The following is a 13,143-nucleotide window of genomic DNA, read 5'->3' as shown; positions in this document are numbered from 1 at the left end:
AACTTGCATTATCCCTGTGCAGGATAAAAGTACCAATTACATAACTTCCCTTACTGAGTTAAGTGAAGAATGTTTATGTTATAATTTCTAGGGATACCACTAATAGTAAAAGTATATATAACTTCCAAACTAACAAGAAAAAAATTAAAACTTTTCCATCACTCCAAAAGAAAACACAAAAGGAAAGTAAACATAGAACAGGTAGGATGAAGAGGAAGCATATAGTAAAGATGATAGATTTAAACCTAAATATATTGGTCACTACACTTAATGTAAATGGACTAAATCCCTCAGTTAAAAGTCAAAAGATGGTTGGAATGGATGAAAAAAACAAAAACAAACTCATATCACTAATAGTATATGATTCTAGAAGTTAAGTCTCAGGATAACACAGGTACAAGTTGTAAATGCAAAGCTTTAAACAAAAATTGTGAAGATATTAGATAAAGATAAATGTGAGAGTACCTGCACCCTAGGCTCTTTCAGATATTCATGGTATCATGAATTAAGCAAAAAATGAAGAGCTTCCAATCCAAACAACATTACCTGCAGCAGCCAGATGGGCTGTTACCTCATCAGCCGCTGTGGAGTTGAGTATATCTGAGTCATCATAAGAGGTGTCCTCGGGAGACGAAGGCGAGTCCTCGTCAGCGCTGAGCATACTGTGTTCAGTGTAGGTGGCCACATGGACCTGCTGCACTTGCTGGGCCACAGCATGGGCTTCTATGGTAGCCATGTGTTCAGTTTTGATCACTCCGTGCTCCTCCATGATGATCTCCTGTCAGAAAAAAGGGCAAAGAACAGGATTCAGTGCATATGTAACACAATACTTAAACAAAGAGATATTCTCCTCAAGAGCAGAGGAACTTTGACAGTCTGCAATTTTACTACACACCTCACGACACCAAGTCATAGGAAATGGGAAGCACCACACAAATATGACATAAAAATGGTAGAATATTTTCCTTATGTGAAATCTTTCTGATGGGAATTCATTGTACTAATTCTATCCCTCAGGTCAAAAAACAATAAATACTCTTAATATTACATATAATAGTAAAAAGATATTTAAAAGATCCCAGTGACTAGCACTTGACATCGTGGACATAAAAACACTTAATAAGTAAGTGAAATACTTAACATTTTCTTTGTATTTCAAACACAAATGGGAGTTAAACATTTTTTTCCCCAAAACGCAATCATTCAAATTGGTTTTTCTGCTTATAAAACTGTTTCTTGTAAACCCTGAAGTGATGTGGTAATTTATAAAGTACTAAGAAAAAGATTTGCTCTCTCTACTACACTTATAATCTGTCTCCTCTTCCCCTCCCCCAACCTACAGAGTAGTGTGTTATCCTTAAAAAAAATTTTGTAGCCTACATACATCTGATTTAAAATAAAAACATGTTCACATTACACATATTATTCTATAATTTGCTTCTTTCATATTTCACTATATCTGGACATTCTGACATGTCAAAACACACAGATCTACCATACCTTTCTAAATAGCTGCAGAATACTTCATTGTATGGATGTGCCATAATTATGCAACCTGTCACCAACTGACACATAGCAAGGATGCTTCCAAATTTTTGCTACTGTAAACATCAGTGAAGTGAACATCCTTGTATATAAAATACTAAACAGTGGTTCCCCAAAAAACTTTAAAAGCAATTACCATATGATCCAGCAATTCCACTGCTGAGTACATACCAGAAGAATTGAAAGTAGGGTCTCAAATGGCTATTTGTACAGCCATGTTCATAGCAGTATTATTCACAATAGCTAAAAGGTGGAAGCAACCCAACTATCCATTGATGGATAAATGGGTAAACAAAATGTGAATATACACACAATGGAATATTACTCAGCCTTAAAAAGAAAGGAACGCTGGGGCTGGCCCTGTGGCATAGTGATTAAGTTCTCACGCTCCGCTTCGGCAGCCCGAGGTTCACAGGTTTGGATCCCCAGTGTGGACCTACACATTGCTCACCAAGCCATGCTGTGGTGGCATCCCACACACAAAACAGAGAAAGATTGGCACAGATGTTAGCTCAGTGACAATCTTCCTCAAGCAAAAAGAGGAAGATTGGCAATAGACATTAGGTCAAACCCAATCTTCCTCACCAAAAAAAGAGAGAAAGGAATGCAAACTAGGAATAGAGGGGAACTTCCTCAACTTGATAAAAAAGAAAAGTCTACAGCTAATATACTTAATGGTGAGGAACTAGAAGCTTCTTCACTAAGATTAGGAACAAGGCAAGGATATCCCCTCTCACTACTCCTTTTCAATGTTATACTCAAAGTCCTAGCTAATGCAGTAAGACCAGAAAAAGAAATAAAGAAAACCGTCTTTGTTCAAAGATGACAGGATTGTTTACGTAGGAAATCCAAAAGAATCAACACAACACCTCCTGAAGCTAATAAGTGATAGCAATGTTGCAGGATACAAAGTTCATATACAGAAGTCAATTGTTTTCCTATATATCAGCAATAAACAATAGAATTTGAAACAAAAAAACACAATACCATTTACATTAGCAACCAAAAAAATAAAATACTTAGGTATAAATCTAACAAAATACATACAAGATCTATATGAGGAAAACTACACAACTCTGATGACAGAAATCAAAGAAGAACTAAAATACTGAGGCACTCCAATTCATATATAGGAAGACTCAATATTGTCAAGACACCAGTTCATCCTAACTTGATCTATAGATTCAACGCAATCCCAATCAGAATCTCAGCAAGTTATTTTATGGATATTCACAAACTGATTCTAAAATTTGGTTTTTTTTTTTAGGAAGATTAGCCCTGAGCTAACATCTGCCACCAATCCTCCTCTTTTTGCTGAGGAAGACAGGCCCTGAGCTAACATCCGTGCCCATCTTCCTCCACTTTATATGTGGGACACCTACCACAGCATGGCTTGCCAAGTGGTGCCATGTCCACACCCGGGATCCGAACCAGTGAACCCTGGGCCGCTGAAACGGAACGTGTGCACTTAACCACTGTGCCACCAGGCCGGCCCCTGATTCTAAAGTTTAAATGGAGAGGCAAAAGACCCAGAATAGCTAACAGAGTATTGAAGGATGAGAACAAAGTTGGAAAACTGACACTAGTCTACTTCAAGACTTACTGTAAAGCTATAATAATCAAGGCCATGTGAAATTGGTGAAAGAAAACATAAACAGATCAATGGAACAGATCAGAGAGCCCAGAAATAGATCCCCATAAATATAGTCAACGGATCTTTGACAAAGGAGCAAAGGCAACACAATGGAGCAAAGAAAGTCTCTGCAACAAATGATGCGGAAACAACTGGACCTCCACATGCCAAAAAATGAATCTAGACACAGACTTTACACCCTTCACAAAGATTAACTCAAATGGATGGTAGACTTAAACGTAAAACACAAAACTATAAAACTTCTGGAGACAACAGAGAAAACCTAGATGACCGTGGGTACGACAATGAATGTTTAGATACAAAACCAAAGGCACGATCCGTGAAAGAAAATCGATAAGCTGGACTTCATTAAAATTAAAAACGACTGCTCTATGAAAGACACTGTAAAGAGAACAATAAGCCACAGAGTGGAGAAAATATTTGCAAAATATACATCTGATAAAGGACTGTTTTCCAAAATATACAAAGAAATCTTAAAACCGAACAATGTGAAAATGAACAACCTTATGAAAAAATGGCAAAAGATCTGGAGAGACATCTCACCAAAGAAGATATACGGACAGCAAATAAGCATGTGAAAAGATGGTCAACATCCTAAATCATTAGGGAGTTGAAAATTAAAACAATGAGATAACACTACACACTTATTAGAATGGCTAAAATCCAAAACACCAGCACCACCAAATGTTGACAAGGATGTGGAGCAACAGAAATTCTCACTCATTGCTGGTGGGAATGCAGAATGGTCCAGCCACTTCGGAAGAGAGTTGGGCAGTTTATTACAAAACTAAACATACTCTTACAATATAATCCAGTAATTGTTCTCCTTGGTATTTACCCAAAATAGTTGAAAACTTACATGCCTAAAAACACCTGCACACAGATGTTTACAGCAGCTTTATTCATAACTGCTTAAATTTGGAAACAACCAAAATGTCCATCAGTAGGTGAATGGATAAACTGTGGAACACCCAAACAATGGAACACTATTTAGCACTACAAAGAAATGAGCTATCAAGCCATGAAAAGACATAGAAGAACCTTAAATGCATATTACTAAGTGAAAGAAGACAAACTAAAAAGGCTATATATTGTATGATTCCAACCATATGAAGTTCTGGAAGAGGCAAAACTATGGTGACAGTAAAAGGATCAGTGGTTGCCAAGGGTAGGGTGGAGGGAGGGATAAATCGGTGGAGCACAGAGGATTTTGTAGGACAGTGAAACTACTGTATATGATAGTATAATGGTAGATATACATTAGCATACATTTGTCTAAACCCATAGAAAGTACACAAAGAGTGAAGCATATTGTAAATTACGGACTTTGGGCGATTACGATGTGTCGCTGTCGGCTCATTCACTGCATCAAATGCACCACTCTGATGCAGGATGTTGATGGTGGGGGACGCTGTGTCTGTGTAGGGGGACAAGAGTATGTGGGAAAACTGTAACTTCCCTCAGTTTGGATTTATCAGTTATACCTAAATAAAGGTGAAAAAAAACCCAGGTAAAATAAGAGATTCTGACACATGCTATGACATGGATGAACCTTGAGGACATTATGCTTAGTGAAATAAGCCAGTCACAAAAAGAAAAATACTGTATGAGTCCACTTCTAAGAGGTACCTAGAGTAGTCGAATTCATAGAGACAGAAAGTAGAAGGGTGGTTGCGAGGGGCTGTGGGGAGGGGAAACCAGGGAGTTACTTACAGGTATAGAGTTTCAGTTTTTGGAAGATAAAAGCAGTTCTGGAGATTGGTTGCACAAAAATGTGGATGTACTTAACACTACTGAACTGTACGCTTAAAAATGGTTAAGATAAATTTTGTGTTATGTATATTTTACCACAATTAAAAAAAAATCATCCCTTATATCAGTTTAACTTCAGTGCAAAAATCAAATGACTAATCTTAGAGCAAAATAATAAAACTAGCCATTATTATCTTTTAAAAAAAAATCCTGCATATTACTTCATTTTCCTCTGAGCTGACATCTGTTGCCAATCTTCCTCTTTTTTTGCTTGAGGAAGATTAGCCCTGAGCTAACACTTGTGCTAATCTTCCTCTACTTTGTATGTGGGTTGGAGCCACAACATGGCTTGATGGGTGGTGTAGGACCATGCCTGGGATCCAACCCCAGGATCCCAATCTACAAAACCGGGCCAATGAAACAGAGTGTGCCAGACTTAACCACGACGCCATGGGGCCAGCCCCTTGATTTTTCTTTTTTTTAAATAAATTCTTAAAGGTAAAATTTCTGGGTCAAGGGTATATGTATTTTAAATTTTGATGCATATTGAAAAGCTAAGTGTTTAAAAAGCTAAGTGCTAACATAATATATACCTGTATAAACATATATTTGAAATTTGACTATCATATAATAGTATACAGCACTGCATATCTAAAGTTTACCAAAAAGGGAGGGCAGCCACGCAGATATAGAAATATGCCTTTATGGCCACAAGTAAAAAGAACAAAATTATCTATCCATGCAAATTTCCTCTCTCATTTTTATTCTACACTATCATAAAACTCTCCTTTTCCTTCTTTGAGGACTTCTAAAATCTTTCATTCCTGAGTAACAGCTTTCTTAAGCCTCATTCTGCTATGTCTCTTTTTTTTTTCAGGTAAACTTTTTCCATGTAGATGACCAAATTTTTACTTTTCTGAGGCTCTTGGTTTCTGTTCTATAGTCTTGTGCTATTTCTGCTTATTATTATTATTTTTTGCTTTAACTTTTAGTTATCTCTTTTCACTCTCATACCATTACACATATCACAATACATCCTTCTCATCCCAGTGATTCTTAACTTTGGGACTATTCATGAACATTACTCAAGAAGTATTTTGTATTTCAAAATAAAATTCACTTTAATTACAAACTGAAACAACCAGAGGATGCCATAAATCCAAAAAGATTAGGAATCATTCAGCTATAATTTGAACCCCTTTCCCACACTTTCTTTTCTGCTTGAGGTCATCCCAGCCCTGTATCTCTGTGTGGCATAATACCTTCATGAACAAACTCGAATCCTTGTTTCTTCAAATGGAGCTTTTGAAGAGGTACCTGGTAAAATAGTATGTATTTAACAGAGAGAGAAAAGGATAAAGAAAATATAGTAAAATGTTAACATTTAGGAAATCTGAGTAAAGAGAATTCTTTATACTATTTTTGCAACTTTTCTAAAAGTCTGAAATTATGTCAAAATAAAAAAAATTTTAAAGAGAGATACCTGATAAGGATTCTTCCACATCCTATGATTGGTGTGTTTCAGAATATTCAAGGGGAATACATCCTACCCCCAGATTTGTAAATATCTAAAATGCAATTTAACACACTATTTAAGTCACATAATTAAACATAATATATTAGAGGAAGACACCACTAAAATGCTATTTTTCCATCCATTTCACTGTTCTTCTAGTCTAAGAGACAAACTGCTTAGGGCATTTTAGAATTCTGGGTACTTCAAAATTGTTTTTCAATGATTTGGGATTAGATAGCATCTAACTGCTTTTCAAAGGGATTTGTACGCTATGCACTTGGCATAATGGATTTCAATTCTTTTCTCCAGAATGCAGTTCACAGCATAAATCAATAAGGCTGTCTGCTTCACAGGCTTGTCACTTCTGCCGAGTGCCTCATCTCTTTCTACCTCTCTCCCCATCCCACCTTTCAGCCTCTAGCCATTTTCCATCACTACACTCTATAAAAAGCTATTTCAGACTTCTTTGAACCAGAGTGGGATACTTGTAGACGACACTTTCAATGTTTTCATATAATAATAAATAAAACAGCTCGTCTAAAGGCAGATATGACTGGCATACACATATTGCTGGAGATCATCATGCCCTACCCCACCGAAGTCATTTTTAGTGAAGCATTTTAGCTTTCACCCACAAGGAGTCAGATTCTCTAGAAAGCAAAACGTACAGGAACTGCTAATAGATGAAAACATATTAGATAATAAGAACTCTAAAACCAGCACAGACTACTACTAGATATCCAGAACCCCTGGACAAGTTACTTAACCTCTAAGCCTCAATTTCAAAACTTTTTTTTAATGAAAGAAAAACAAGATGGCACCTATCCTCAAAAGGATGTGAGGATTAAATGAGATGATCTAGATAAAGTGAGGAACACAGTACCCAGCACAGAAATGCTCAACATTAATTATTATGATGATGCCAGAATTCCCATGTCTTTATGATTCCATCCTTCTTGACTCATTACCTGACTAGTCTCACAAGGACTGGGCCTCAATTTCTTCATCTTTAAATGAGACATCCATCTCTGAGGATATCCACCTCTGAGGATATGGTTTTCTTAATTGTGTGGAAAAGATTTTGAGTCAGGCATCTACAAAGCCCTTCCTCATTATATTAACTCTGACAACTGAAATACTGTTCCCCTAGACATAAAATGAGGAAACTATAGGGAACCAACACCCCTAACATAATTTCATGAGAGTGCACAAAACAGAGAATCAGCAAATGGACCTGACAGTAATTCCTCTGAACAGATAGGAAAAGCAAAATGAGAGCACAGGCAACACAAAATGACCCTGTGACTCTAAACACCACATCCAAATAAAAGGCATATCTGTCTATATCACCCAGAGCCAGTGACGGGCAGCAGATCAGTCAGCACTCCATTTTTAAAAAATCATTCCCCAAAACAATAAGATAACATGGTAGCAATTTTACTAAAACCTCCTTCTTAGCGTGGATCATCACCTGGGGGTCAACATGTGCTTCATCTGAAGGTTCTTCTTTATTACATACACTGTAATGAGGGGACGGCCCGGTGGTGCAGTGGTTAAGTTTGCAGGTTCCGCTTCTCGGCAGCCCCGGGTTCGATGGTTCGGATCCTGGGTGTGGACATGGCACCGCTTGGCAAAAGCCATGCTGTGGTAGGCGTCCCACGTATAAAGTAGAGGAAGATGGGCATGGATGTTAGCTCAGGGCCAGTAATCCTCAGCAAAAAGAGGAGGATTGGCAGCAGTTAGCTCAAGGCTAATCTTCCTCAAAAAAAAAAAAAAAAAAACTGTAATGGTTGGAGAGGGGGCAGTTTGGTACAGAGGGGTTCCTACCTTTGCCATTCTAGGCCTGTAACAGTGGGACTGAAAGATAATGGAAGAGAGCACAGAAAAACAGATTTTCTTGTCCCAGAGCACCCTGGTAGTTGTAGTCAATAATATCTACGGAGCTATTGGAATTTGGATGCAATGTCCAAGGGAGTTAAATCTAGTCTAATCCACACAAAATGGATGAGATTAAGTGTAGAGTATTTTAAAAATCAAAGTAGGAAGAAGAGCAGGCAAGGAAATCTAATTAAGGTGCAACTAAATGTAAAAGAAGGCATTAGTGTAATCAATAGCATTATCACATCAAAAGAGAAGCTGCAAGAATTGCCTAAGGGAAAGTCTCAGAGAAAGCCTGGATCTACAGTCCAAACCAGGTGCAGGAAAACCCAGAGCCTCCACTTACATTCCTGGACAGGTCCAGGATCTAAACTTCATACTTAGGATAGAAATTTCACCCAACAGAACAGCCTTTCTCAAAAAAGCCTAAAGTCAACGATAGCATTTGATTGTTGGGGGGACAAAGGGTAATGGGCCAAAATCTCATCACAATAGGAAAAATTTAAAAACTGCACAAGAAAGTCAAAGTGAAAGCAGAATCAAGGGAAAATGTGGCTTAATTCTGAGTAATAAATGGAGCTTAAGACAAGAAGAATCCATTTGGCCTTCCTCGTAATATTCTCTTTCAAATAGCCCAAGGGTGTTAAAGGACTTGCAGGGAAAAAATATCTTCTCACACCACTGAGCTCTACAGAGAAAAAAAAATGAAGCCAATCATGAAGCAGTTTACTGTCTTCCATTTTCAGACTCCAACTCCAAACTACAGAAAATTAAATATACTACAAAACAGGTGAAAGTTATGAACTACAACAATATAAAAACAAAGATAAGGCTGAGAGACATGAGGTAGGAGAGGGGCGGAGAGGTGGAGGAATAGCTAGGAGCACTAAGGTCCTATCTTCACACTGTGAGGGGGTCAGGAGATGCTATTAAGAGCAGACGGAAGAAATTAGTACTATGATGTAACTATGAAAAATAGAGCGGGAAGGAAGACAATACTGTGAAGTAATCCTGCTACAGAAGAAGTCAAAAAATGTCCAAGTTTGATAAATCAAGAAAAAGTGGTATAGACATATTATTTAAAGTTATAGAAGTATTTTTGCTTGATAACACTATAAACAAAATAGTTAAACTATAAACAAAAACAGTTAAAGTAAACGTCTCTGAAAAGTGGGACAGCGGGTAAATAAACAAAATAGTTAAACTATAAACAAAAACAGTTAAAGTAAACGTCTCTGAAAAGTGGGACAGCGGGTAAGGGAAGAGTGTGGCACAAAGCCACCGATTTTTATTATAAATCCTTCCATTTGATCTTTTATCATATGAATGTATTACTTTCATTGTTGAATGTATGACTTTCAACAAAATAAACTTTAAAAACAAATAACTGTAATATAACCTTCCAAACTGATCCTTTTGTAAGATTTTATTTATTTTTCCTTCTTCTCCCCAAAGCCCCCCAGTACATAGTTGTACATTTTAGTTGTGGGTCATTCTAGTTGTGGCATGTGGGACGCCACCTCAGCATGGCTTGATGAGCGGTGCTAGGTCCGCGCCTAGGGTCTGAACCGCCAAAACCCCGGGCCACAAAAGCAGAGTGCACGAACCCAATCACTTGGCCATGTGGCCAGCCCCCAAACTAACCCTTTTGAAACTTAAAATTAAATGACATGCTAGAGCAAATTGTCACTAGAAAAATCAAGTCCCTTTCTTATGCTAAGAAAGCAGAGTTCAAGTTTAGAAACAGTCTTACTTTAGAATAGCAAGACTAACTTCCTAATTTGGAGTATCTGAAACTAACAAAATTTTGTATGACTGCAATCACGTATTTTTCATTCCAATATGTTGACAAAATTTGTAAATGCTCATTAACATTAATAACGGCCCAAGAATCCAGTTAATAATTATGCTTTTATATAATATGTGAGAAAAACAGGCTTTACCATGCAACTTCATAATGACTGAAGGATGAGTGGATGGTTTTGTGGAAACAATGTTGTTAGCTCACTCAAGGCATCACTTGGCTCCATAAAGACTCTATGAATAGTAGCTATCATAATTTGCTCCTTAACAAATACTTGGGGGTAACTGGTTGCACATTTCAATTACTAAAGCTCAACCCAGACAATCACAGTTTCTGTAATTCCCCTATAAGGTTGTGCTGGCTATTCACCTCTTGTCTCTCACTTCCATGCCCTCCAGTCCTTACTTGTTCTGAACTGCTCCATACCCACCTCTGGGCTGGGTCAGCTAACCTTTGTTAAGCAGACTTGCCTGCCAGCTTCCTGTTAGGTTTTGCCAATGGGAGGCAACAGTGCGAGACGGGAAGAGGAGAGGAGAAGGGATTTCCTTGCTGTTTTCATTCCTATCAAAATTGAGCTTCGTCTCCCAGCTTCCCCTCCCCTGGTGGCTGAGCACCAGCCACATGGTATCTCATTCAGAGGTCAGATTACCAGCTGTGTGGGAGGCCCTCTGAGCTCCAAGGTTCTTCTCTTCTGTTCCCCCAGCCCTAAGGGTGGTAGCTGCTTCCTAGACTTTTTAATATCTGGATTACCTCAGTGTCTACCTTTTGCTCTTTTAGTCTTCCAACACCTGCGTAACCAATTCCCAGAACTAAATTCTCTGAAATACCTCACATGGTTTACTGGGCTCTGAGTGACAGAAAGGGAAGAAAATATGTACCCTCATCAGAAATTACTCACAGAGTGCTGATAAGCAGCAAAACTGTATATTAACTTGTATAAGTCAATAGCATAAAATGTATTGACATTTTATAATGTCAATAAAGTGATTCTAAGGACATTTTTATAAGACCACCACTAGGATTTGTTTCCATACACTGATGGAAGTTGAATACAAAATCTTGAGTTAGATGAATCATTAAAAAGAGGCTAAGTTAGTATAAAATGCCTTATGAAGAGAGAAATTAGACACTTAGGAGTGAAAAGGGGGTACAGACATAAAAGGAAGTAGGAGATATAAAAACAAATTTTTATCTGTTTATGAGACTATCTTACCTATTCTTTAAGGTACTTAATAAGTCTAACATCCTAGCAAACCTCAAAATCAACATCACAGTAAAACAATAAATGCCTTCTTATGGAAATAAGTGACAAACAGTCACAGAAAGATTTGTCATATTATTCAATGAACAGACTAGGTTAAGTGTCTGTACAAACCAAAGAAAATATGATAACAATGGCAGCTTAGACCCTCATCTACCACTCTGAAGTCTTGGCAGACTACACAGATCTATACATATCTACTGAAAATCAACAATAAGTACTAACTATAATTTCTAGCATGGCTTGCAGTGATTTAGAGTAATTATTTTTATTCTTATTACACAACTGGACCCAAAGTGTACAAGAGTATTCAAAGTCTCCTCTCCATTCCACTTCATATCTGCTTAAAGTCTTATCCTCACTTCTACAGCAGAGTGGTTAAAAGTACAGACTCTGGAGCCAGAGTATTGGATCCAAATCCTTGCTCTGCCACTCACTAGCACCTAAGACAAGTTTCACTTGATTTCTATGCCTTAGTTTTATCATCTGTCAAATGAGGAAAATAAATAGAACCTACTTCATAGAATTACTGTGAAGACCAAATACGTTAATATTTATAAAAGGGCTTAAAATGGGACGCAGTATATAATGAGCGCTATTCCACATAAAGACAGGTAAAGCATAGAAATGCCAAAGAGAAAGTTACATCACTTATTTTTATCTTGGGAGAAAAATGCTTATAAATCACCAACTAGGAGTTTTGACCATACAGGGACTTCTATCAGAGAGTAGTTCTTGACCTTTTTTGAAGTATGGACCCTTCTGAGGATGTATGAAAGCCACAGACCTCCTGCCTAGAAAAATGCATATACACACAAAAGTTTCAAAATATTTCGGGGCTGGCCCCGTGGCCGAGTGGTTAAGTTCGCATGCTCCGCTGCAGGCAGCCCAGTGTTTCGTTGGTTCAAATCCTGGGCGCAGACATGGCACTGCTCATCAAACCATGCTGAGGCAGCGTCCCGCATGCCACAACTAGAAGGACCCACAATGAAGAATATACACCCATGTACCGGGGGGCCTTGGGGAGAAAAAGGAAAAAATAAAATCTTAAAAAAAAAAAGTTTCAAAATATTTCAATGTTCTTGGATTCAAATCACAGATTATTTCACAATATAGATATTCACGATAAAGATGATATAGCTATACCAAAGCTGAAACACTAGAGGGTGCCACGAGCAAAGAAAAACGTAAAGAAAGCAAGGAATTTCCGGTTGCTTAAAATCCTTCAACTGGTACAAACATCCTTCCACAGAAAAGAACAGTTAGATGAATCTACTGCACCAACTGCTTTAAAATATGTCAACTCTTCTATAGGTTCTAGATCAGCACTGTCCAAGAGAAATTTCTGCAATGATGGAAATGTTTTAAATTTGCACCGTCCAAAACAGTAGCCACTAATCACATGTGGCTACTGACCACATGAAATGTGACAACTGTGACTAAGAAATTAAAATTTCAATTTTACTTAGTTTTACCTAACTTTAATATACATGGTCACCTGTGGCTGGGGCTACCACACTGAACAGTGCAGTGCCACACTCTATTTTTAAGTTTTTTGTATGACTTGCTTCTTTTGTTGTTTGTTTTTTTGACAGTTTTTTTTGCAGCATGTCAAGCTTTATTTGAAATGACTTGCTTCTAATCATTGTTAAAGAAATTTCTAACAGAGTGGGTTCATACAATAATTCAAGCCAATCTGTCTCCTGTGATAATTCAACACTGCAAAGACAGAA

General features: G+C 37.6%; 1 protein-coding gene across 4 annotated transcripts in view; it reads right to left on the bottom strand.

Moving 5' to 3' along the window:
* NRF1 (nuclear respiratory factor 1) overlaps positions 1–13,143 on the bottom strand; it is a 123,902-nt gene that overhangs the window by 75,037 nt on the left and 35,722 nt on the right. For 3 of the 4 annotated variants that reach the window (XM_046670394.1, XM_046670397.1, XM_046670393.1), the window contains exons 1-2: positions 6,214–6,268; positions 547–778 (exon numbers count right to left, since the gene is read on the bottom strand). In XM_046670394.1, coding sequence (XP_046526350.1) covers positions 547–778; positions 6,214–6,219 — 238 coding nt within the window. In that variant the 5' untranslated portion in view covers positions 6,220–6,268. Of the gene's footprint in view, positions 1–546; positions 779–6,213; positions 6,269–13,143 lie in introns of those variants that run through there. The other variant, XM_046670396.1, reaches the window with a different exon arrangement.

The sequence above is a fragment of the Equus quagga genome, chromosome 8 (assembly GCF_021613505.1).
Source record: "Equus quagga isolate Etosha38 chromosome 8, UCLA_HA_Equagga_1.0, whole genome shotgun sequence".
In the NCBI taxonomy this organism is placed as follows: Eukaryota; Metazoa; Chordata; class Mammalia; order Perissodactyla; family Equidae; genus Equus; species Equus quagga.
The sequence above is the reverse complement of the archived record's forward strand: the minus strand, read 5'-3'. Positions and strand labels throughout refer to the sequence as shown.